The 26,814-nt window shown below is 45.8% G+C and overlaps 1 protein-coding gene across 1 annotated transcript; it reads left to right on the forward strand.

The window, feature by feature from the left end:
- The first annotated feature begins 835 nt into the window (after positions 1-835).
- LOC123077660 (importin subunit alpha-2) lies at positions 836-6,252 on the forward strand. Its single transcript, XM_044499955.1, has 11 exons — positions 836-1,032; positions 1,943-2,162; positions 2,609-2,762; positions 2,942-3,044; positions 3,221-3,405; positions 3,840-3,919; positions 4,369-4,519; positions 4,962-5,043; positions 5,141-5,199; positions 5,301-5,606; positions 5,762-6,252. The coding sequence occupies exons 1-11, from the start codon at positions 960-962 to the stop codon at positions 5,921-5,923; spliced, it is 1,575 nt and encodes a 524-aa protein (XP_044355890.1). The 5' UTR covers positions 836-959; the 3' UTR covers positions 5,924-6,252.
- The last annotated feature ends 20,562 nt before the right edge of the window (positions 6,253-26,814 follow it).

Below are 26,814 nucleotides of genomic sequence, written 5' to 3' on the forward strand. Positions count from 1 at the left end.
ATTTATTGAAATCTCTAGAAAGACAAATATTTTGAAACGGAGGGAGTAGATTAGTACCACCTCGGATATAGAAAATAATATAGACGAAGTGGACGAACGACGGACGGACCAAAAACGGACGAAATTACGGTGGTAAGAAGCAATAACCCCTTTATTAGTAGGTATAGATATAGATATAGATATAGAGGTATAGATTTTGAATTCATTTTTTTGGCAAAATCTTGGCTGAAATGTGCATAACTCGATATAGGCCTTTCGTACGTCGCGCTCACACCACCCCTTGAGCGTTCTTTCAAGGACCTATGACATTTCGTTTTGTCAGAAGAGGAGCCGGAAGCTTCTGATCCGGGGTTTCGCCCCCCCCACCCCCCCCCCCCCTTTTTTCTTTCTATTTATGTTTTTTCTAATTAGTTTAGTTTAGTTTTTTTTCCTTTTTCATTTTATTTTTAAAACATGATTTTTTAATTCGTGAACAGTTTTTTCCAAACTCTGTTTTTTTGCAAAATTCACTAATTTTCTTAAATTCATGTTTTTTTTTATTTTTTTGAATGTATAATTTTTATCTATAAAAAACTGGTTTCCGTTTCATTCCTGTGAACCAGTTACCAGTTGCTTTTTTTAATAGAAAAATTACCTTTTTCCTTAGGCTTGAGAGAGAAAAGTTACCAGTTGTTGGGGTGGTGAGCGAGTTTTTTTTTTTTTGAGAAACAGGTGAGCGAGCTTGGAGTGGCTAACGAGAACAGTTAATGGGCCGCGGCCTGCCTAGTCCATAGGTGAGGTCTCTCGTGATATACACAACAATAGGGGCCTAGCCCAGGCTGCACTGGCTGCACGATAAAACTGAACTATCTCGAACCCGGCCCACCGTACGGTCTTGCTTAGTCTCCGCCCCGTCCCCGGTTTGGTCCGTTCCTATCATCACCGAGCCTCGCAGCCGTCGAGCTCCGCCGCCGTAAACGATGGCCGACGGCAACGCCCCCGGCTCGCCGGCTTCTTCGCTCCAGAGCCACCGCTACGCCATCAAATCCTCAGGTCCCCACTCCAACACTCTCCTCCTCCTCTTTGCTCACCTCGCCGTGCCTCTGGAATTCCGTCGAACAGTTCGCGCACGGCGGTGGGGGAAGCCCTAATTAGTCTCCTAAGCAAGCCCGGAAGTCCCTTTGATTGCGGGGATAGGAGCGGCGAGCGCGAAGTGTCTCTTGCCTTCTTGGGGCAAGAAGCATCTCGCCGACATGGTTCAGGCAGTGCTAGGTCGAGCCGGTTCGAAAGTTTAACAGTAAGCTGGTACTAGTAACGTTTTATCGTGCCCACTGCCTACAAACCCTTGATTCTGGTTTGTGCATCTAAAACCGGGCAAGTTAGAATTGGTCAGACATCAATTTGGCATGTTGTGAATTGGGACCCCGAAACTTAGGCAGTAACTTGAAATAGACTTGTTCAAGATAGTTGGCCAATTATAGGAGTTTTGAACAAGGTCACCATGACGGCGTGTCGGTGTGACCGCGCGATGCACGCACCGGCTGCCACGTACACGTGGCGTCGCAGCACGAAGTTTCGCATGACCCGCGTGACCGATCGTGTGGAGTAGAGACCATCGCACCCAGAGATGGCGCTCTGGACGTTCGTGCTCTATGATTAAGGTTTGAACAATTTATAGGAGTGAAACTTTATCAGCTTTATTGTAGTGTCATGTCTGCTGCCACGAGAAAACGCTGTTAATTTTCTAGTGTTTTAACTTCACAAGGGCGCTTAAATCTTATCTGCGATTTGCCAAACTACCATAAAAATTTATCTGGTGTAAATCACAGGTTAATTATGTGTCAACGTGGACTAATCACTCATGACAATTATAGAAGGTTCAACATATTTGTATGGGAGCTTGCTGCTTGAGTGTTAGTTATTACTTATTATAGTCTTTAATTGGTTGGAAGTCTGGTTGCAGTGCACAATACGGCAGCTAGCCGGAGGCGTGAACAGGCTATAGCAATAGGGAAGGAAAGAAGGGAAGCCTTAATGCGTGCAAAGCGTGTGTGCCGTGCCCCACTTTCTGGCAGCGATGAGGCTACAATTGAAGATGGTGATATGGTTATTGACGAGAAAGCAGATCTTGAAACAAGAACTGCTCAAGCTGTTGAAGAATTGAAATCAGCTTTGTCAAGCCAGTATGTGCGGCCTATCTTTTTTCTTCTTCTTAAGCAATGCAAAGAAACCCACTGCCTCTAACTAGTTAGGTTTGTGGTTCTTCTTGGATATTCCATATGCTGGAGATCACAATTCATCTTGTAATATTTGCCTATTTGGTTGTGGTGTGTGTCCGTGTGGGGAGAAGAATTTTCATTATCCCTTACACATCTCATTATATTGGATTCCAGAAATATATGCTTCCATCATTATGATTTACACTACAAAATGCGACCTTAGTATGTTGGAGATTCTTTTTTTTACCTGGCTTAGTGGTTTTCCTCTATGAGGATACACATCTTTAAGTTGTAAGGTTTGGTTTAAGCACTTGTGGATTTTGGAGAAAATTTACACTCTGGATTACAGTTACTTATTTATATGAGAAAAATTTATGGTGTGTATTTTCCAACCTTTTTATGCTTCTTAGGGGAAAAGGGGCCCAGAAGAAGAAGATAGAGGCACTTCGTGCAGTGAGACGCGTGTTGTCACAGTCTGAAGTACCTCCCATTCAAGTAGCAATTAAAGCTGGGGCAGTTCCTCTTTTAGTGCAATATCTGTCCTTTGGATCTTCAGATGAACAGGTTGACCATTTTGCACTGGAAAAATACAGACTCCAGCTTTCTACATAACCTGGAAAACAACTTCTATGCTATCTGTTTACTGTTATACAGTTAGATATGTTCATTGTTAGCATTGCATTTTTTTCTGTGCACATCTGAACTATGTCTTATGAAGATTATTTATGCTTTTATTATTGCAGTTGCTAGAGGCTGCTTGGTGCCTTACGAACATAGCAGCTGGGGAGCCAGAAGAAACAAAATCCGTGCTGCCCGCATTACCATTGCTTGTTGCTCACCTTGGTGGTTCGTTTTCTCCATTTTGTTGGACAATTTTTTTTAATTCCCATTAGGAATATATATTAATCTCTGGTCCTATGTAATGCACATTTCTCACGAACGTTGGCTAGGTAGACATTTGCAATTCAGTTGGAGTTGGAGCTTTCCTTATATTAAAAATGTTTCCTGGTCTATTTTGTTAGAGAAGAGCTCCACACTTGTTGCTGAGCAATGTGCATGGGCCATCGGTAATGTTGCTGGTGAAGGAGCAGACCTGAGAAGCACATTAATTGCACAGGGTGCTTTGTGGCCTCTTGCCCGCCTAATGCTATCAAGCAAGGGTTCTACAGCAAGAACTGCTGCTTGGGCATTGTCAAATCTCATCAAGGTTATGATCTCTTGCTTTGACTGTATGAGTCTCAAGTTTCTTATGCCAGAGTTCAACAGTTATCTCTTTCCAAGTTCTTATTATGGATTAGGAGTGCTTCGGCAAAAGCGTAAAGTAAGCCCTATTTAGGAATTAGGATTGCTTAAGCTAAAATTAACTTGATGGTAAGCTTGGGTCCTTCTGTTAGATATATTAATGAAGGGTTTCCTTAGTGTAAGACTTATTTGATCTCAGCAAAATTTCAAGCCATATTCAAAACATTTCATGGCATGCATACGTTATGAGGTTTTTAGAATCTGAATCCCTCACTCACTCATTTTCTTTTCCTTCTGCTTAACAGTTTTTATCACTTTCAGACTGGTACATATGCACGTAGCTGTTCATGAAGCATCATTTTTACTAAAGTGTCAAATGTCTGTTCTCTTATAATCCAGGGGCCTGATCCCAAGGCTGCGTATGAGCTTATTAACATCGATGGTGTGCTAAATGCGATCATAAGGAACTTGGAAAAGGCGTATGTCTCTTAATGGACATCTTTCTATTTTGCATTCAACTTTTATTAATCATTTTATTACTGTACATTTATGAGTTTCTAAAATCCAAGGATTGGCTTCTTACTCATTACAAATGGTTGCAGTCTTTATTCTTAGTTCTTACAGTTACATAAAGAACACTGTTCAAATTCACTGACCTGTGCTTTCTGACATGTCTTCACTGTATGTTCATTATATATGCATGTAGCAGTACTTCCTTTCAATCTCTTCATTAGTAACCTAGATCGTGTGCCAAGTTGTATTTACTGGACACTTGCTACTCTTCTCCTTGTGCAATTGTTTAGTCCTTGTTATATTTTGTGGTATTTCTGAGATGCATGAATGACATGGAAACATTTACTAAAGTTTTTCAGAGTGACATGCATGGTTTTGCTCATTACTGCCACTGATGAGTTAAGTGATCTTTCAGGGACGAAGAGTTAGCAACTGAGGTGGCATGGGTAGTGGTATATCTTTCAGCACTTTCAGAAAAAGCTATCAGCTTAATAGTACGAAGCCATGTGCCTCAGTTGCTGATTGGACGCCTGCTGGCATCTGAGAACCTGCAGTTGCTCATTCCGGTATTGTCTATTTGTTTCTCTCTCTCAATTTCATAGTGTTCCTTTATCTTATTAACAATTTTGGTGCTTTCCCTGGAAATGCTTATTGCTTACACTTTTCATCGTACTTAACTACTGCTGAGCAAAATGACCATATCTTTTAAGAGGAACACGGAACACCTCATAGTTCAAACTCCAAACTTTCATAACCCTGTGTATACATGGTTGTCAATTTGGTAACCAATGTAATAATGAGCAGGTAATTTCTGTAGAGAGGCATGCTTTTATTAGGAGGCGTATTGATTATGATTTGCAATTAATATATAGCTTTTCTAAATATATTTTCTCAGTTATTGTAGAATTCTGCACTTTGTATGAACATCCAATAATGTATACGATGTTACTGTGGGGTAGTGTATGTGATTTCACAACGCAGCAAATTGACACTTCTACGTTGAATCAGGTGCTTCGTGGTTTAGGGAATCTTGTAGCCGGGGATGAATACATGGTTGATTCAATCCTAATTGTTGGAAACAGTATCACAGGTTAGCCAATCATCCTTTTGTCTCCAGTTACATAACAGCACTTATGATATTCATCACGAGGTACAGTTTGCAAGTACTAACTAAATATTGTTCTCAGATCAAGCTTTATCAAGTCTCATAAAATGTTTGAAGAGTGACAATAGGGTTCTCAGAAAGGTCCTCTTTCATTTGCTGGTTCAAGTTTACTTCATCTAGCCGACATATACTATATTATTTTTGATTTATTTGTGCTTCGAATTTGTGGACTGGTTATGTAGGAGGCTTCATGGGCATTGTCAAATATAGCAGCAGGCAGCTTTGAGCACAAGAAATTGATTTTTACCAGTGAGGCGACGCCTTCGCTAATACACCTCCTGACGAGTGCACAGTTTGACATTCGCAAGGAAGCAGCTTACACCCTGGGCAATCTGTGTGTTGTACCAGCAGGAAGTACCGAGCCCCCGAACATAATCACCGAACATCTAGTCTCGATCATAAATGGTGGAGCCCTTCCAGGATTCATAAATTTGGTCAGGTCTGCTGATATAGAGAGCGCAAGACTTGGACTTCAGTTCCTGGAACTGGTGAGGGAATCTTACCGCCTTTTAACTATTCCTATCTCATTTACTAACCCGGTTCTTACAGTACTTTTCAAATGTAAACTGTCTCTTCAAGTTGCGTGTGGGTGGATGTATCGAATTTGGAAGTTACATTTAGACCCAACTTACCATCTTTGCAGGTCATGAGGGGATACCCCAATGGACAGGGTCCACAGCTTGTGGAGAGGGGGGACGGCATCGAGGCCATGGAGAGGTTCCAGTTCCACGAGAACGAGGCGATGAGGAACATGGCCAATGGGCTGGTCGACAAATACTTCGGCGAGGATTACGGACTCGAGTGAGCGGCGACTGTGGCCGCCAATCCTGCATCTGTTTGTGAACCCAGCAGCAGCTGCTCGTGTACTCAAACTGTAAAATGCAACTTTTTTGTAACCGTGGAATGTATACAAGACTGTCTGAGGTAGCGTAGTTGCTGTGTAACTTGGCCATCTTCATGGATGTGTGTGTCGATGGGGTTGTTGTAGCTGGAAGCTTGAAGTGAGCTTGGTAGCTACCGTAGTACAGTGTGACCTGTGTAAGAAGAGAAGATTTTGAGTCTTTGAGCTATATATTGTACTAGAGAAATGCTGTTCAAACTCTTGCTGAAAACCGTTGCGACTAGCTTTGCATAGTTCCACAGATCATCTAGATGGGATAAGCACTTGTGTGTCCTTTGCAAAATCGATATTTAACGAATCCCAGCTTCAAGATGCAGAAAACAACGTTGAGAAAAAAAAAAGCAAGGGCAGAAGCTTCAAGATGCGGGCATCAATATCACAGACGTGGCATCATCGGGCAAATCTGGACCGGGGTCGTGCATGGCAGTGGTTCCACGTTCCATGTCATAAACATATAACCCCTTTTCTCCGCGCCTCAAATAGTAAACGCAGTTCCCCTTGAGACCAGCTCCTTCCGCGCCGAGCGACGCGCCAAAATGGGCTGCATCGACCAAGAAGGCCCGATCCCCGATGGCGTCCACCTCCACCCAAGCCCTCGCCGGCAGGTCGAGCCTGCGGACGACTATCTGCGCAACCTTGTCACACCGCTCCATCAAGGGGTGGTACAAGGAGACGCTGAAGAGCTCCCCGCGCGACTCCAGCAGGTGAAGGCTCCAGACGCGGTACATCGGGATCGGGTGACATGGCTGCTCGGCGATGGGGGTTTCTGTGAAGGCCGGGCCCGCCGGCGAGAACTCCAGCGTCAGGACGGTGGCGCCCAGCAGGCTCGCGTAGAACTTCCCGCTCGCCGCCGTCACAAGGCTCATTGCATGGATGACATCGTCACGACCGTGGTGGACGCCCAGGCCGCCTGCCTGGTAGTAGCCGTGCTCGGACCACTCGGCTGCTCCCGGGCGGCAGTGCCAGAGCACCGTGTCCACGGAGTTTACGACGAGCACCACGCAGCTTGGGTCCGTGGGCTCGTGCGAGAGCGCGCACCTGACCGGGTTCCTCGTGAGGAACCTCTCTCGGTCAGGGGGCAGGTCGATTCTCCGGCGCGTGAACGGGTTCCACAGGAATGTCAGGCGTGAGCCAGGGTGCGCGTGCGCCATGAGCAGCCAGCCGTGCGGCGTTGTCCAGTACAAGTGGTCTCGGAGGTCGTCCACAATCTTGCACACCGAGCGTCTTCTGCTTATGCTGTAGAAAAACATCGGGTCTTTTGCCGTCTCGTCGTCTCCTCTTTTCGTGGCCTCGTCGGCGTCGGTACCGTGAGGCCCAGGGTGCTTGCGACCGAACAGTAGCAGCGGGGAGAAGCTTCGATCCAAAGCTGAGTCTTCGGTTCCCTTCATGGCTGTATATGTTAATGCATGGTGAGTCAATTAGCATAATAGAGGAAAAGGGAACGCTCATGAAAACAAGATATAACTACGTTAGCAGCATTGATCGGTTCTTATTTGATCTTTGGCTGTGGCAGTGTGTTTTGTTAAGCTGTTAGCAGGACCATTTTTTAATGTGACCCTCCGTGTCACATAGCATAATGCCTATTGATTTTCTTTAATTAAAGTAAAGACTTTTTCTTTTTTATTGAACATCAGTACAAACGCAAGCTCTCATACATACGAACGCACACACGCACACCCTACCCCTATGAGCACCTCCGAGAGACTGAGCCGGCATGTTATCTTGAAATTTACGAAGTCACCGTAGGCGCCTCGTCATCGACGGAAATGTCTCCTCCCACTAAAAGCGCATCGCCGGAAATCCTGAAATAAATCCAGGAATAATGCGAGCACCAGGTCTTGAACCCTGGTGGGCTGAGGATACCACTGTTCTTCTAACCATCCAACCACAAGTTGGTTCGCAAGTAAAGTCTTTTTCGTGATAAATGCTCCAGTCTATTGATAAAATGCAATGGCAGTACAAAAATACAATGGATTAGCAGAAATTGCAGCCACTCTGAACGCCTTCGTGTTGCTTTGCTATTGGCATCTATTTTTTTCTTTCTTTTGAAAAAGAGGATAACCCCGCTGTCTATATCAAGACGGTGCTCCAATCTGTTGATTATTTCTATTGGCATATGTGGAAGTAGAGGAAACCCCCTCGTCTTCATGGGGGTGTCACCCTCCCTCTCCCTCACCCCCAATTGATGTCGGGATGACGCGATGTTATGGCCCGACCGGCTCCCGATAGACACAGTCACCTAGATGTTTGGTTGCGTGCTCTGGTCGAGTCGCACCTTGCCGGCAGGGGTGTGGCGTGAGCGGTGTGTACTTGTTGTGTTCCTGTGATATGTTTGTTGTGTGTGGCCCCCTCCCCCTCGCCCTCCATTCTCCTCCCACCGCTAGAAACACTTGGGGTCTTGGCCCTTGTATTATAAACATTCAGGTGAGGGAACCTCCCCTGTTTGAAAATTTAGAAGATAAAAATCACAGCAACCTAACGATGACTATAAGCATTGGACCAAACTAAAGGTGATCCTCCGTCATCACTCCTCATACGACAGAACCACACAAACCTTCTTGCAGCGGATAGTCGCCCAACTAAGCCCCCCAAAAACTTGCACCGGAACAGCAAAAGTCTCTTACAAAAATAGCTATGCGTAGATCGGAGCTACCACACCTGCAAGCGCGCCGACTAAAACGAGGGTCGACCGAATATATACGAATCGGTCGAAGAGAAACGTCGATTAGATTCAAACAGATCCATCAAAGACCAACATCGAGTAAATCTAAGGAAATTCTTCGAAGACACACCTTCACACAGCCTTTGCGGTAGCTAGGGCAAAGAAAACATTATTCTAAGTTCTAACTAGGGAACGCCACCGCCGCCTCGTCGGCGCAACTTGACACGCAAACTACTTCCCTCCTACCGCGTGCTCCGTCTTAGTAGTATCTCCAAGGCCCAAGGGCCATCGGAGTCTAGCTTGCAACCTCCGTCAGAAAGCTATATATTATATAACTCCGCGTACCTTCGAGTGCTTATCGCAGGCGCCGCTACTTGCTGAGTTCCTCTCCCAGCTTGCCTGCCGCCGGCGTCCTCTGCATGCACTTACGATCGACGGTGCCTTTGGGTTTGCTTTATATACGTTATTATAATAGCAAAAGAGCCCGTGCGTTGCAACGGAAGAGAAAACATAACACACACTCTTAACCCAACAACCATCACTCAAGACCACAATAGGTCCATCTCCTTTATTTTTGCGAGGCATCATATTTGTGTTGCCGCTTATCCTCCTTCTCACCCTCGCCGGCGATGGCCCCGGTGTTCACACAAAACAAAAAAGACGTGTTTGAATATGTTTAATCCTAAGGCGTCTCTCTCCCTCTCTCCTCCCTCTCCCTCCCCACTAGTAGGAAAAGGGGCTTTTACCCCGGTTTGTAAGGGCCTTTTGTCCCGGTTTTCGAACCGGGACTAAAGGGTCGTTACTAAAGCCCTAACCCTTTAGTCCCGGTTCTTACACGAACCGGGACAGAAGGTCCTCCACGTGGCCGCTACTGCCAGCCCAGGCAGGGGGGCCTTTTGTCCCGGTTGGTGTCACCAACCGGGACCAATAGGCATCCACGCGTCAGCATTTCAGGGGCTGGGGTTTTTGTTTTTTTGAAGGGGGGGGGGGTTTGGGGGGTTAATTTAGGTGTTTCATATATTGTGTTAGCTAGCTAATTAATAGAGAGAAGTGTCCTCTCTTATCTCCGTGCTTGGTCGACGCTACGTACTATATACGTATGGAGAGGACTAGACACGCTAGCTAGTAATCAAATGAAGGAAACAGAAGATCGTCATGAACATATGCATACAGAGAGAAGTTATATTGACCACCTCTCCTTCTCCGAGAGATTGGTCGAACAACAAGTTCTCGTATATCTATCCGACACTACCGGCTACATATATACAATAATTATCTCTTACAATACAATCTCCTAATTAAATTGTAAGAACACAGGGTCCACATAGTATTCTCCGTTTTCAGCGATCACGTGGTCAAGGAAGAATGCCGCCAATTCCTCTTGAATTGCTCGCATACGATCTGGTGCTAGGAGTTCATCCCACTTCCGAAACATATAATTTGAAGAAGGGGGTCAATACATATATATATATATATGAATAAATGAAACTCAACACAAATGATGGTAATAAAATAAAATTGTGAATATTATTGCTTACGCACTTCATATTGTTCGTCAGAGTAGCCCCGCTCACAGGTCGTGTAGCGGATGGACTCGCAAACGTAGTATCCACAGTAATTATTCCCGGGTTCCTGCCACAACCACTTTACAAGGAATAGAGGTCAATCAAACTGATAAGCAAGCATGCTAAATGGTATTGATGAAACTAGCGCTTGAATCACTAGGAGATGCGCGGAACATGCTACTATAGTACTTACTTTCGGGTGTTTAAATTGCAGCTTCTTCGGCAGTCCCGGAGCTTTTGTGGTGAATTTTCTTCAAACCCTGCCAGACAAAGAAAACAATTACTTGATATCAGGAAATGAACAAAGTTGCTGATATGGTGGATAATGATCGATTTAACTTACTTCTCAAGTATTTGAGTCATGTTCGCATAGTCCTGGGGATCTTTTCGTCTCGAGTCTAAGACGGTTACTACTCCCTGCTCAAGCTTAATCTCTAGGAGAATATAGTGAAAGCTGCGCATGCATGCATAAGTCATCAATTACATTACCATAACCTGGACTAATAAGGGAAACCGAATATGCACAAGACAGTAACACTCACTTGAAGTTGTAAGGAAAGAGTATTATATCTTTGTTTTGATTTAATACCAACGATCGTAGCAAGTTGGCCTCGGCTTCTTTGGCATGTTTTTCAACCGTATATGCATCTATGAGATTTGTGTTAATGAACCCAATATCACCGATTTGTCTTTTCTTCAATTCGGCGATCTTCAATCTGCATAATATAGTGAGGATAATTATAAATACATGCAATGAAAGAGCTGACCTATATAGAGAGACTTAATGACAGAAGTAGTACTACTTACAGACAGTAGCAAGTGATCGTTGTTTTATTGAGGGCCTTTTGATTGTAAAACTGGAAGAAATCCTCAAATGAAATATTCAGCAGTTCAATTCCAACGAGGTCATGCTCCGGTTTAACTCTCAGCGTCAAAGTACTCATCCCATCAGACTCTCTGCAGGTTTTCATGTACCAATCATGTAATCTTCGCATCATCGTTGTTAGAGATCTTTCATCTTTGACGAGAGGCTTCCCATAATGGTATTTGTGTTCGTCCACCTCCATGATTTCATAATGTACATCGTCGGGCAGGTAATCTCCAAGATTGCTATAACCGGCCACCATCCTCGGATCATTAGCGACGATGTCTTTTGACACCTTGAGCGGGGGGCACGATTGGTTCGCTTGTTCGCTGAGCTGGGCAATTTTTTTCCCAGCTCGTCGTTCTTTTAACCTTTGATCACTGACAGTACTTCCCGACCGCTCCGCTTCGGCATATGTCTTTGCAAGAATGCGCTCATAGTTGCCTCTCGGCGGAGACTTTGGTGGTTTTGTTAGGGTAGCCAGAGTGCGCTTTGCTTTCACCGGATCTACCTTCTCCTCCGGAGGTGGATGTTTCTTTGCTTTCACCCCTTCAAAGAAGTTTGTCACTTTGGCCCGCATGATCTTCCTGGTTTCCTCCTCGGTCCTCTCGTATGGTAACTTCTCTGGAGTCTTCAGAGAAGGACCAAATCTGTATTGCCTCCCGCCTCTGGCAGCTGTACTGCTAGACGCCGGCAGAGCAGATGGAGCGGCTGCGGCTGTCTTCTTTCCTTGCTTACGAGGCGGAGGAGAAGGACTACGACGCGCCGGAGCAGCCGCAGCGGCGGCGGGTCTCTTCCGCCCTTGCTGATGAGGCGGAGAAGGAGGAGGCTGGCTGCTCTGGCGCGCCGGCGCAGGCGGAGAAGGAGGCGGAGTGCCGCCACGCGCCGGAGAAGGAGGCTGAGTGCCCTGATCACTCGCCGGAGGAGGAGGCGGAGTGCCGCCACGCGTCGGAGAAGGAGGCTGAGTGCCCTGATCACTCGCCGGAGGAGGAGGCGGAGGAGGAGGCGGAGTGCCCTTACTCGCCGGAGCCGTCCAGTTCGGAAGGTTGATGAGCTCCTTCCGCCATAGGTATGGAGTCACCAGAGCTGAACCCAGCCGAGTCTCCCCTTCACCGGTAGGGTGGTCAAGCTGGAGGTCCTCAAATCCCTCCGTTATTTCATCCACCATCACCCTAGCATATCCTTCTGGAATCGGCCGGCAGTGGTAGGTTGCGCCGGGTTCAGGAGGTAAAATAGAGCCAACAGCCGCCTTGACTTTGAAGTTCTGCCATTGCGCCATAAGGTGGCAATGTTGAGACTCCGTGATAGCATCCATGGGGTAGCTAGCAGGAGCCGTCAAGACATGCTCCAGCTGAAGCAGCTCGGTGGAAGCCACGCTGCTTCTCCGCTGAGATGGCGGGGCAGCTTCAGGGGTAGTTTCGGCATGTCGATTGTTGTCTCGTTCCTCTAGCGCTTGAACCCTTTCGTGCAGCTTCTGAATTTGGGTCTGCTCCATTTTTTCCTCCTCTCCTGGCTTTTGTAACCGCCTGCGTCCGGAAAACCAGCCTTCCACGGAACGGAGCCTGGCGTGCCTCATGTCCGTCCAGGGTGCTCAGGATTCCCGAGGGCCATTGTGAGCTCGCCGTTCTCTCTGTCTGGAACGAACGTCCCTTCCCGCGCTACATCGATATATTGCTGAATCTTCTTGACTGGTATTCTCAAAAGCTCATTCGTCCAAACGCACCTCCCTGATACAGGGTCCAAGGTTCCGCCAGCCCCGAAGAACCAAGTCCGGCAACGGTCTGTCCAGTTCATTGTCTGTGGTTCGATCCCTTTTTCAAGCAGATCATTCTCAGCCTTGGCCCACTTAGGCCGGGCTTTGAGGTAGCCACCTGACCCCGTGCGATGGTGAAGCTTCTTCTTCGCAGCATTCTTCTTGTTTGTCACTGACATCTTCTTACTCTTTTCCGATGTCTTGTGGGCCACAAATGCGGGCCAGTGATCTCTGATCTTCTCATACCGGCCGATGAATTCTGGTGTCTCTTCTTTGTCGACAAACGTTTTCAGCTCATTCTTCCACCTCCTGAATAGGTCTGCCATCTTCTTAAGAGCATGAGACTTGATTAATTGCTCTTTAACAGCCTTCTCCGGATCCTCCTCTGGCGGTAGGGTGAAATTTGCCTTCAGCTCAGTCCAAAGATCATCTTTCTGCATATCATTGACATAAGACACCTCAGGGTCTTCCTTCTTAGGCTTATACCATTGGTGGATGCTGATCGGGATCTTGTCCCTAACTAGAACCCCGCACTGAGCAGCAAATGCATCCTTTGTCCGGATGGGTTCAATCGGTTGGCCGTCGCGCGCGATTGCTGTGATCTCAAACCTTTCATCCGAGCGCAACTTTCTCTTCGGGCCTCGTCTCTTTACCGCAGTTGTGCTCGATCCGGAGGGCTAGAAAAAAGAAGAAAGACGAGTGTTAATTAATATGTGTACATACCAAAACAATGAATGCATCAATTAGCTAGTCAGCACAGGCTTAACTAATATATTTACCTGGCCGGACTCTGTTCGGTCACCGGAGCCGTCACCACGGGCTCCTTCTTGCACCAGCATTGGGTCACCGGAGCCATCATAATCATGTCTTTCCTCCTCCACTCTTCGATCACCGTAGCCTGCTTCTTCACCCTGTTCTTCCAGACCATCATTGTCGTTAAGATACGACAAGATATCACCTCCGGCTAAGATTATGTCCCCCAACACCTCTTCTGCTTGCTCGTCTCGTCCTGCTCCATTGTTTCTGCAAATATTACAACATGGCAATTATTACACAAACATGACAGCAGGTGGTTAGTGCAAACGTAGACCTAGCTTATTCCGGGTTTGGGGTGGCCTCGGCAACGCTTCAAGGGTAGGGGCGCGGCGGGAGGGGGTAGGAGACCGACATCATTTTTTTCTAGGGTTTGGGTGTCCTCGAGAGTTTTGGTCGAGCGAGAGGGCCGGGGGGTGCTCCCGTGGTATAAGTTATCACGGTCGAGAGGGGGTATAAGTATCGACCGTCCATCATGTCAAAGTTATCTGGGAGGGAGTTATATATATCGACAACGACGACATACATACATGGAAAATAATGTTATCGGGGAGGGGGTATATCGACCCCCCCACGTGTTGAAGTTATCGGGAGGGGGTTATATCGACAACGACAATGAACGTACATGGGAAAATAATATTATCGGGGAGGGGGTATATCGACCCCCCCTCATGTTGAAGTTATCGGGAGAGGGGTATATCGACGACGACAGACCCGATAAAACATAAGAAAACAAAGAAGAAACAAAAAGAGGAGAAGAAGAAAAGGAATAGAGGAGAAGATCAAAGAAAAAAAATAAGAAAAAAAAGAGGAGAAGAAGAAAGGAATAGAGGAGAGAAGAAGAAAAAATAGAATTTTTTTCTATTTTTTCTTCTTCTCTTCTATTCCTTTCTTCTTCTCCTCTTCTTTTTCTTCTTTTTTCCTCTTCTTATTTATTTCTCCTCTTCTTCTCCTTTCTTCCTCTTCTTATTTTCCTTTTTCCTCTCATTCATAAAAAAATGTTCAAATAGAAAATTTCGAAAAAAGTAAAGGTTTTGCCTAATGCATTGTTCATATGAATATACAAACATTTGCATATTCTACAATAATTAATATCACCAAAAAAATCTATGAACAGAAAAAAAATCCCAACTTTTCTAAAAATCTATCTTTTGCATATATACATGAACATATACACAGAGAACATATATACACAGAGAACATATATACATGAACATACATATATACATTTTTATAAAAATGCAATAAAAAGACAGGGAGGAAGGGGGCAGTGCCGACCCTGACCAAGGCGACGGTGGCACGTCGGGGCAGGGGCAGAGGCGACGGCGGCGTGGTCGGGGCAGGGGCAGAGGCGTCGGCGGCGAAGGGCGGGGCAAGGCGACGATAGGGACGGGCCGGGGTGGCGCGCGTCGGGGCAGGGGCGCGGCTGACGGCGAGGGCGCGGGCAACGGCGACGGCGACGACGCGCACGGGCGACGGCGACGGCGGGGGCGGCGGGCGGCGTCGGGGCAGCCTGGTGGCGTCGGCGTCGTCGGGGCAAACTGCAGATGAACTCTGAAAAATTTCCTAAGTGTTTGCTTATATAGCAAAGCCTTTAGTCCCGGTTCGTGGCACCAACCGGGACTAAAGGTAGGCATTAGTCCCGGTTGATGCCACCAACCGGGACCAAAGCCCTCTTTTCAGCAGCGCAAAGGGCGGGAAGCAGCGGCCTTTGGTCCCGGTTGGTGGCACCAACCGGGACTAAAGGGGGGGCATTGGTCCCGGTTGGTGCCACGAACCGGTACCAATGCACCCCTTTAGTCCCGGTTGGTGGCACCAACCGGGACCAAAGGCCTCTTGCTGCCTGCGTCGCGGCCAAAAGTTTAGTCCCACCTCGCTAGCCGAGGGGCGCCCGCACCAGTTTAAAAGCCCCGGCGCGGCTGCTATCTCGAACTCCTCTCTATAGCAGGCTTCTGGGCCTAACTTTGGCGCGCTGCCCGTTGAGCCCTCTAGCCCTTCTGGGCCTGTATTTGCAAACCCGAGGGTTGGAAGACCCAGCGGGCAGCGCCCCAACATTTTTTTTGCTGTATTTAGTTTTTTTGTTTTCTTTATTTTGTTTTGTTTCTACTTACAACAAAAAACTTATTTATTTTATTTTATTTTGTTTCTAATTACTTATTTATTTTACTTTATGGTAATCCTTTTTGCTATTAAAGTTTCTATCAAAAAAATTTCTTTATGAAAATTGTTTTTGCTGTATTTAGTTTTTTTGTTTTCTTTTTTGCTTTATTTATTTTATTTTGTTTCTACTTACAACAAAAAACTTATTTATTTTATTTTATTTTGTTTCTAATTACTTATTTATTTTACTTTATGATAATTCTTTTTGCTATTAAAGTTTCTATCAAAAAAAAGTTCTTTATGAAAATTCTTTTTGCTGTATTTAGTTTTTTTGTTTTCTTTTTTGCTTTATTTATTTTGTTTTGTTTCTACTTACAACAAAAAACTTATTTATTTTATTTTATTTTGTTTCTAACTACTTATTTATTTTACTTGATGATAATTCTTTTTGCTATTAAAGTTTCTATCAAAAAAAGTTCTTTATGAAAATTCTTTTTGCTTTTAATGATTTTGAACAGAAAATACTTCGATAATTTTAGTTGCATCAATTTTGTATGATTTTAGTTTCAATAATAATAGAGGTTTCTTATAATGTTTTGAACAGAAAATACTTTGTTAATTTTAGTTTCATAAATTTTATTAAAGTTTATTTTATTTTGTCGTAACACAAGAAGTCCGGAGTTGTAATAAGTTATTAAAAATAAAAAAGAGGCGCAATGCTCGTTGATTTGCTTCAAGCCTTTCGAAATAGTGTAGACTGCACTGCACATAGCTCCATGCAGTCTACCTTATTCCTCAAGGCTTGAAGCTAAGCAACGTGAGCATTGCACCTCTTCTTCATCGTCTCTGCACTCAGGGCTTATAAACCGCTCCTAGTGCCTCTCAGCTAGCGAGGTGGGACTAAAAAACTGCTTAGTAAGAAACTCTAGTACCGGTTCGTGCCACGAACCGGTACTAAAGGTGCTCGTGGGGCCACAGCCTCATTAGTACCGGTTCGTGGCACCAACCGGGACCAAAGGGTGGAATTGGTCCCGGTTCGTGCCACCAACCGGGACCAATGGCCTTGCACAGCGGCGTGGTGGTGGGAGTTTAGTCCCACCTCGCTAGCTGAGAGAGAGCCGCACCTGTTTATAAGGTGCGGTGCGCCTGAGCTGTCGAGCTCCTCTCTAAAGCAGGCTTACGGGCCTAACCTCTCTGTACATGCCTGTGGGCCTACTGGGCCTTCTGCGGGCCTGAATCCTGGCCCATGGATGGGTTTCTAATCGTATTCAGGCCGTGGTGGCCCAGTAGGTGGCATAATTTTTAATTTTTGGCCTGTTATTTTTCATGCATTTACTAATTATTTTGAGCTATAAGACCCTAAAATTGAAAAGCATTTCAAATGAACTCTGAAAAGGTTGAAAGTTGGCATGGTATCATCATTTCATCCACATAGCATGTGCAAGAAAGTTGAGAGGGTTACGGCAAAAACTAGATGCACTTCGTGTACAAAACGGACAATGGTATCATACTCGTCTGTTACAAAGTTGGCATGGTATCATCATAATAGTTGCGGGAGAAAGTCTTCACTTTTTCTTCGCTTGTGTCATTTGCTTATTGCGCCGTAACCATGGATAATCTTCATCGTTTATCAGGATGCTTGGGTCAGCCTTGACTTTGAAGGGAGGAATTTCATGAAACTTTTCATAATCTTCAGACATGTCTGTCTTGCCCTCCACTCCCACAATGTCCCTTTTTCCTGAAAGAACTATGTGGCGCTTTGGCTCATCGTATGATGTATTCGCTTCCTTATCTTTTCTTTTTCTCGGTCTGGTAGACATGTCCTTCACATAGATAACCTGTGCCACATCATTGGCTAGGACGAACGGTTCGTCAGTGTACCCAAGATTGTTCAGATCCACTGTTGTCATTCCGTACTGTGGGTCTACCTGTACCCCGCCTCCTGACAGATTGACCCATTTGCACTTAAACAAAGGGACCTTAAAATCATGTCCGTAGTCAAGTTCCCATATGTCCATTATGTAACCATAATATGTGTCCTTTCCCCTCTCGGTTGCTGCATCAAAGCGGACACCGCTGTTTTGGTTGGTGCTCTTTTGATCTTGGGCGATCGTGTAAAATGTATTCCCATTTATCTCGTATCCTTTGTAAGTCAATACAGTCGAAGATGGTCCCCTGGACAACGAGTACAACTCATCACAAACAGTGGTGTCACCTCTGAGACGTGTTTCCAACCAACTGCTGAAAGTCCTGATGTGTTCACATGTAATCCAGTCGTCACACTGCTCCGGGTGTTTGGAGCGCAGACTGTTCTTGTGTTCATCGACATACGGGGTCACCAAGGTAGAGTTCTGTAGAACTGTGTAGTGTGCTTGAGACCAAGAATATCCGTCCCTGCATATTATTGAGTCCCCTCCAAGCGTGCCTTTTCCAGTCAGTCTCCCCTCATACCGCGATTTAGGGAGACCTATCTTCTTAAGGCCAGGAATGAAGTCAACACAAAACCCAATGACATCCTCTGTTTGATGGCCCATGGAGATGCTTCCTTCTGGCCTAGCGCGGTTACGGACATATTTCTTTAGGACTCCCATGAACCTCTCAAAGGGGAACATATTGTGTAGAAATACGGGCCCCAGAATGACAATCTCGTCGACTAGATGAACTAGGACGTGCGTCATGATATTGAAGAAGGATGGTGGGAACACCACCTCGAAACTGACAAGACATTGCGCCACATCACTCCTTAGCCTTGGTATGATTTCTGGATCGATCACCTTCTGAGAGATTGCATTGAGGAATGCACATAGCTTCACAATGGCTAATCGGACGTTTTCCGGTAGAAGCCCCCTCAATGCAACCGGAAGCAGTTGCGTCATAATCACGTGGCAGTCATGAGACTTTAGGTTCTGGAACTTTTTCTCTGGCATATTTATTATTCCCTTTATATTCGACGAGAAGCCAGTCGGGACCTTCATACTGAGCAGGCATTCAAAGAAGATTTCTTTCTCTTCTTTCGTAAGAGCGTAGCTGGCAGGACCTTCATACTGCTTCGGAGGCATGCCGTCTTTTTCGTGCAAACATTGCAGGTCCTCCCGTGCCTCAGGTGTATCTTTTGTCTTCCCATACACGCCCAAGAAGCCTAGCAGGTTCACGCAAAGGTTCTTCATCACGTGCATCACGTCGATTAAAGAGCGGACCTCTAGCTCTTTCCAGTAGGGTAGGTCCCAAAATATAGATTTCTTCTTCCACATGGGTGCGTGTCCCTCAGCGTCATTCGGAATAGCTAGTCCGCCGGGACCCTTTCCAAAGATTACGTGTAAATCATTGACCATAGCAAGTACGTGATCACCGGTATGCATGGCGGGCTTCTTCCGGTGATCTGCCTCGCCTTTGAAATGCTTGCCTTTCTTTCGACATTGATGGTTGGTCGGAAGAAATCGACGATGGCCAGGTACACATTCTTCCTGCATTTGTCCAGGTATATACTTTCAGTGTCATCTAAACAGTGCGTGCATGCGTGCTATCCCTTGTTTGTCTGTCCTGAAAGGTTACTGAGAGCGGGCCAATCGTTGATGGTTACAAACAGCAACGCGTGCAGGTTAAATTCCTCCTGTTTGTGCTCATCCCACGTACGTACACCGTTTCCATTCCACAGTTGTAAAAGTTCTTCAACTAATGGCCTTAGGTACACATCAATGTCGTTGCCGGGTTGCTTAGGGCCTTGGATGAGAACTGGCATCATAATGAACTTCCGCTTCATGCACATCCAAGGAGGAAGGTTATACATACATAGAGTCACGGGCCAGGTGCTGTGATTGCTGCTCTGCTCCCCGAAAGGATTAATGCCATCCGTGCTTAAACCAAACCATACGTTCCTTGGGTCAGCTGCAAACTTAGCCCAGTACTTTCTCTCGATTTTTCTCCACTGCGACCCGTTAGCGGGTGCTCTCAACTTCCCGTCTTTCTTACGGTCCTCACTGTGCCATCGCATCAACTTGGCATGCTCTTCGTTTCTGAACAGACGTTTCAACTGTGGTATTATAGGAGCATACCACATCACCTTCGCAGGAACCCTCTTCCTGGGGGGCTGGCCGTCAACATCACCAGGGTCATCTCGTCTGATCTTATACCGCAATGCACCGCCTACCGGGCATGCGTTCAGACCCTTGTACGCACCGCGGTAGAGGATGCAGTCATTAGGGCATGCATGTATCTTCTGCACCTCCAATCCTAGAGGGCATACGACCTTCTTTGCTGTGTATGTACTGTCGGGCAATTCGTTATCCTTTGGAAGCTTCTTCTTCAATATTTTCAATAGCTTCTCAAATCCTTTGTCAGGCACATCATTCTCTGCCTTCCACTGCAACAATTCCAGTACGGTACCGAGCTTTGTGTTGCCATCTTCGCAATTGGGGTACAACCCTTTTTTGTGATCCTCTAACATGCGATCGAACTTCAGCTTCTCCTTTTGACTTTCGCATTGCGTCCTTGCATCGACAATGACCCGGCGGAGATCATCATCATCGGGCACTGGTTCCTCTTGATCTTCAGCAGCTTCCCCCCTTGCAGCATCATTGGGCACATCGTCTAGTTCCTCTTGATCTTCAGCAGCTTCCCCCGTTGCAGCATCACCGTATTCAGGGGGCACATAGTTGTCATTGTCCTCTTCTTCTTCGCCATCTTCCATCATAACCCCTATTTCTCCGTGCCTCGTCCAAACATTATAGTGTGGCATGAAACCCTTGTAAAGCAGGTGGGTGTGAAGGATTTTTCGGTCAGAGTAAGACTTCGTATTCCCACATATAGGGCATGGACAACACATAAAACCATTCTGCTTGTTTGCCTCAGCCACTTCGAGAAAATCATGCATGCCCTTAATGTACTCGGAGGTGTGTCTGTCACCGTACATCCATTGCCGGTTCATCTGCGTGCATTATATATAGTTAAGTGTGTCAAAAACCATTACAGAATATCATGAATAGATAATTAAGTGACCAAATTAATAGAAGTTCATCATCACATTAAAACCAAAGTACATACGTAGTTCTCATCTAACAACATATATATAGCTCTCCAGAGCATCTAATTAATTAAACCATACATTGAAACTATGTAAAACATTTCAATGCGAAAACAAATGCGATCATAATCGCAACCAAGGTAACAATTGATCCAACGGCATAATGATACCAAGCCTCGGTATGAATGGCATATTTTCTAATCTTTCTAATCTTCAAGCGCATTGCATCCATCTTGATCTTGTGATCATCGACGACATCCGCAACATGCAACTCCAATATCATCTTTTCCTCCTCAATTTTTTTTTATTTTTTCCTTCAAGTAATTGTTTTCTTCTTCAACTAAATTTAACCTCTCGACAATAGGGTCGGTTAGAATTTCCGGTTCAACCACCTCCTAGATAAATAAAATCTATGTCACGTTGGTCGGTTGGTGGCACCAACCGGGACCAAAGGCCTTGTGCTGCCCCGCGTCAAAAGTTTAGTCCCACCTCGCTAGTTGAGAGGGCTCGAGAGTGGTTTATAAGCGCTGCTGCGCCCACCCTCTCGAGCTCCTCTCAACTGCAGGCTTTCGGGCCTAACCGTTCTCTTTGCCTGTGGGGCCTACTGGGCCTTCTGCGGGCCTTAATCCTGGCCCACGGATGGGTTTCAAGTCGTATTCACGCCGTGGTGGCCCACTAGGTGGCATAATTTTTTTCTCTGTTTTTTGTTTTCTCTTTTGCTTTATTTGTTTTGTTTTGTTTCTACCTACAACAAAAAACTTATTTATTTTATTTCTAATTACTTATGTATTTTACTTTAATTATTTTATTTTTATTTATTTTACTGCTGCTATTTTTATTTATTTTACTGCTGCTATTTTATTTAATTTATTAAGGTTAATTTATTTTAGTTACTATGATTTATTTTATTTTATTTTATTAAGGTTTATTTATTTTTATTTATTTTATTAAGGTTTATTTATTTTATTTACTATAAAAAATCAACATAGATACGCCTATAGAGAAAATTCAACCTAAATTCATAATAAATTTCTATGAAATTCAAAGAAATTTACTATGAATTTAGGTCAAAATCCCTGTATAAGGGCATCTATTTTGACTTTGAGAGGAGCTCAACAAGGCAGAGAGGGACGGGCTTATAAACTGGTGTGAGCGCCCTTCGGTTGGCGAGGTGGGACTAAACACTGGCCGCAACTAGGACCAGCCCTTTTAGTACCGGTTTGTGGTATGAACCGGGACTAAAGGGTGGTGGGCCAGGAGCGTGGCCCATTGGTCCCGGTTTGTCCCACCAACCGGGTCCAAAGGGGCCGGACGAACCGGGACCAATGCCCCCACGAGGCCTGGCAGGCCCCTGGCCGCACGAACCGGGACAAATGCCCCCACGAGGCCCGGCAGGCCCCTGGCCGCACGAACCGGGACCAATGCTCGCATTAGTCCCGGTTCGTGATTGAACCGGGATTAATGTGAATATTGCCCTGTGACCAAAGCCCAGTTTTCTACTAGTGCCCTCCCTCTCTCTCTCTCTCTCTCTCTCTCGCTTTCTCTCGCTCTCGCGATGAGAAATCTGTTATTTTCCCCTACGACATTTTTCAGAGGTATGCATGTGTAGTTATCGATGTTTTCTTTTTCCTATATTGTTATAGTGGGGTGTTTACTTGCAATCCGGGTCGCCGCCGGTATGAAAGGAACGAAAGGAAAACGGATCTTACGCTATAAATTATAAGTTGCTCCCAAAACAATATTTTAAAAATATTTAATAGGTAAAATTAACATCATATTTAGTTTCCACATATTTTTCTAATAAAATTTCATATATAATATGTTAAAATCGAAGTTACGGTTTAAAAGATACGAATAATTTAGAAAATCATTTGTTTGACTTAAATATATTCTAAAATAATATTTAAAAATACTTAACAGGTGAAAATAATCTCATATTCATACTCTACATATTTTTCTAATCAAATTTCATATATAACATGTTCAAATCGGAGTTACGGTTTAAAATATATGGATGATTTAAAAAAACATTGTTTGACTTAAATATGATCCGCGGATGAATTACCTAAAACATCAGGGGGTTTTCGGAAAATGTAAAATAACGGTTCGGATGTGACTTAAATCCGGACTGCGGGTTGATTTCAACAAAACACAGGGACTTTTGTATAAAATATGAAAAACGTTTCTTTTTAACTTAAAACAGGGATGCGGGTTGAATTCTCTGAAATAGAGGGACTTTTTTAAAAAATGCCATGACGGACGAAAGAAACCTAATTTGCTTTATTATTAGGTAAAGATAAGGACTCGTGCGTGTCCTGAACTCTATCACGTTTCAATATTTGCATAGGGTTTGTCTATGACACGTTAGATGTGACATAGTTCGGGTGTGAGCATAAGGCGGTGCACGTACGCTACGGCCGGTACGTGCTCGATCATGTCGACGGGCACGAGCGACGGCGAGACGGAGGCGGCGACGTCGCAGGATCGGGACTGGTCGTCTCTCCCGACGGACCTGCTCATCGAGATACTGCGGCGGCTCCGCTAGTCCAGCCACCCCAGCTTCGCGCTGGCGTGCAGCCGCTGGCGCTCCGCCGTCTCCCCCTTCTTCCCGGCGTCCGTCACGCGTCTCCTGCTCAACGCCACCAGCGTCGGCTCCACCAACGCGCGCTTCTACAGCCCCTACTTCGACAAGAGCTTCGAGCTGGCCGCCACGCTGGGCGCGCCGGGCGCCAAGATCTGCGGCGCCGCTGGACGGCGACTGACGCTGGCACTGCCGCACCTCGTCCGCAGCGTCGACCTCGGGACGGGCGTCGCCCACGACATGCCGCCGGTCGATCAAGTCGGGTTCGACTTCGTCGTCTACGAGACTACGACGGCGGCGACGGCGCGGGCAGGATGGTCGGTGTCAGCGCGGTCATGTTTCTGCGGCTTCAGGCCGCGCTCTCCGTCGGAAACGGCGACGGCGGGTGGACAGACTGGGGCTTCACCCCGTACGAGTTCGGACCGGCGTTCGTGCCGTCGCCGAGCTGTAACCCGGTCTTCCACGGTGGGTTGCTCTACCTGCTGGGACAGGACGGGAGGCTAGCGGTGTACGACCAGCGCATGCACGACCAAGGGTTTGAGATACTGGAGAAGCCCCGGAGCTTCGGGTTCCAATGCGAGGACAGCTACCTCGTCGAGTCCGGCCAAGACGAGCTCATGGCCGTCCTGGTCGGCCTCCGTGGGCCGCCGGTCAACGTCGTCAAGCTCAACGAGCACGCCATGGAGTGGGATAAGGTGGAGAGCCTGGAGGGGAGCGTCCTGTTCACCGGCACGCTCACGACGACGATGAAGAAGACCGGCGCCGGGTGGATGCAGGACAGGATCTTCCTCCCCAGGCTCTTTGATTGGCCCGAGACCATCCCTGCCGACCTTGTTCAACATGACGACGAACTCGCATTTGTGCCGAAGCGGGAGTGCACGTGGCCTGCTGTGAGAGATGACACCTATGTGACAAACATGTGGAGTTATAAACTGGAACAAAGCAGTGAAGAAGCAAGAGAATTTTGGGAAACAGGAAAACTAGATTATAGTGTCTGGGTTGATTTTGGTAGTACTTAGCTTCATTGTTACTCCCTCCGATCCATATTGATTATCGATGAAGTACTCTATATATGTTCGATACTACTTACATATGATGTTTTGCAATGATGCAAGGCCAACCCTATTGACATTCTAATGCATTATTGTGGGATAAAAGAAATTTTAAGACAATAATCCTACACCTACGAGCCATAAGCTACGGGACATGCCCGCTTGCTTGGAGTGTTGTGCGTGAGGCCTTCGGGCAGAACTGGAACCCCTCGTTGGGGCTGATCTTGTAAACATGCCAGACGGGGCGCATTTGCTAGGATCGTGTGGCGTAGAGTTGGATGTTGTTATGGTCGTTATGGTCCATTAGAAACAAGAATACTATTGAGAAGAGTTTCCCGTCTCATCCGGCTGATGTTGTTTTCAAATGTCATCTTTTTCTTTAGACCTGGATGTCGGCGTCGTATCACGTGAATCCGGCATCCATCGTGAATCCATGTATCCGCTCATCGCCAATCCTTCGATCAAGATCTTGTGCCTGCTGTTAGTTCGGCCTCTTTTTGCACAAACACGCCCGCCTCCAACCGTGTTTGCCCTGTCAGTTTTGTAAAATAAACCCCAGCGAGGGCAGCTCTCCCAGTTCACCACTTCCCAATCGTTTCCCAATCTCAGAGGAAGCCCGCGACCTGTATCCCAACGACGGCCACGGCGGCATGCATCTGCCCGATCAATCACGGCCACGGGTAATCGCCACAACGACCACGAAGGAATCCATCTCCCAACTCCCGATCAGCATGGTGGACAAGTCCTCCTTGCTGGATATAGCGCAACCAACAACCATGGCGATTTCTGCTGTCAGGGACAATGAATCTGCATCGACTTCGATGGCTAGAACCTGCTTGCCCTCGTTCCTCCCTAATTCATGTGGGGACCCTGAATTTTCCTCAGCATGTACCCATCAGGAAGCCCATCTCACTTGCACTGCTATGGCCACAAAAACCGCTACAACTGCAGACAATGAACTGAATTTAAGTACGACACATGGAGCGTCAGGTAACAAATCAGAAAGAACTCTAATTGATTTGTGTACGTTGTAATGGATGAAAAATAAGTCTTTTGTGAAAATGTCTCTCTGTTATTTTTATGACTTGTTGCCGTGTTGCATGGAGTATACCAAGTTCCAGGAGCACCATTATATACTAAATTATGTATCAGATTACTTTGCTTCAGTCCTTTCCGTTAGCATTGTTGGTTGAATACAGATTGGGATGTACTACCTATGCCAATATTGTGTCATTTCTCCGGTTAATTTACAAGGCTTATCATGTACATGTGGGTGCAGCAATGGGATCAACAAATAGCTGGCAAATGCAGATGAGCAGAAAGGATTTAGTACACCCATAAAGAAAGCAAGTGTGCCTCTCTTTGTAAGTCAATTGCTTTCACTGACTATGGTTGTATTCAGTTCAGTATTTTGTTAATGTAGGTGCTTATTTATTCATTATTTATGTTCCAGTGCTCGTCTTTTATACCTGAGTGTGAAGATAATTTGAAGCCTAAAGTGGGGATGACATTTGAAGGACTGAAGGCTGTGGAGGAGTTCTACAAATCTTATGCACATCACTCTGGTTTTGGAGTTCGTATCAGACAACAAAAGAAGTTGGAAAATGAAGTAGTTCGTACTAAACGATACATGTGTAACAGAGAAGGATTCAAGTCAGAGAAGGGTAACATGATTGGCGATCCATCAAAGAAAAGGCGTAAGAACACGGACACAAGGTGTGGTTGTGATGCACATATCTTTGTGAAGTTGTGTGCTAATGATACCTACAAGATAGAATCATGGGTCGAGCACCATAGCCATGGTCTTGTGTCACCTGATAAGCGTCATTTGATCAGATCAAATCGTCGAGTTAGCGAGAGAGCAAAGAACACATTGTACACATGCAGCAAAGCAAGCATAGGCACCCGCCAGGCATACAGGCTCCGCCACGTCAACGAGGGTGGGTTTGCGGAGGCTGGATGCACAAAGAGAGACTTGCAAAACTACTACCGTGGCCTCAGATTAAAAATCAGGGATGCAGATGCACAAATGTTTGTGGCCCAGCTAGGTAGAAAGCAGGAAGTTAATTTAGCATTTTTCTATGACTTTGTTGTGAGTGATGAAGGAAAGTTGGTGTATGTGTTCTGGGCAGATGCCACAAGTAGGAAGAACTACAAACATTTCGGTAGTGTGGTATCCTTTGATTCTACATATACTACTAATCAGTATGACATGATCTTCGCACCATTTACAGGAGTTAATCATCACTTACAAAGTGTGTTCTTTGGTGCTGCATTCTTACTAAATGAGAAGAAAGAGTCATATATTTGGTTGTTTGACACCTTCCTGAGAGCAATGGGAGGTGTAGCGCCGAGACTCATCATAACCGATGAAGCTACTACCA

The sequence above is a fragment of the Triticum aestivum genome, chromosome 3D (genome assembly GCF_018294505.1).
Source record: "Triticum aestivum cultivar Chinese Spring chromosome 3D, IWGSC CS RefSeq v2.1, whole genome shotgun sequence".
Taxonomy (NCBI): domain Eukaryota; kingdom Viridiplantae; phylum Streptophyta; class Magnoliopsida; order Poales; family Poaceae; genus Triticum; species Triticum aestivum.

Excerpts from the sequence above, each read along its gene's own strand:
- LOC123077660 (XM_044499955.1), top strand. The coding sequence starts at position 960 with ATGGCCGACGGCAACGCCCCCGGCTCGCCGGCTTCTTCGCTCCAGAGC. Across the intron at positions 2,163-2,608 it reads AAATCAGCTTTGTCAAGCCA|GGGAAAAGGGGCCCAGAAGA; the intron begins GTATGTGCGGCC and ends TATGCTTCTTAG. Across the intron at positions 5,200-5,300 it reads ACAATAGGGTTCTCAGAAAG|GAGGCTTCATGGGCATTGTC; the intron begins GTCCTCTTTCAT and ends CTGGTTATGTAG.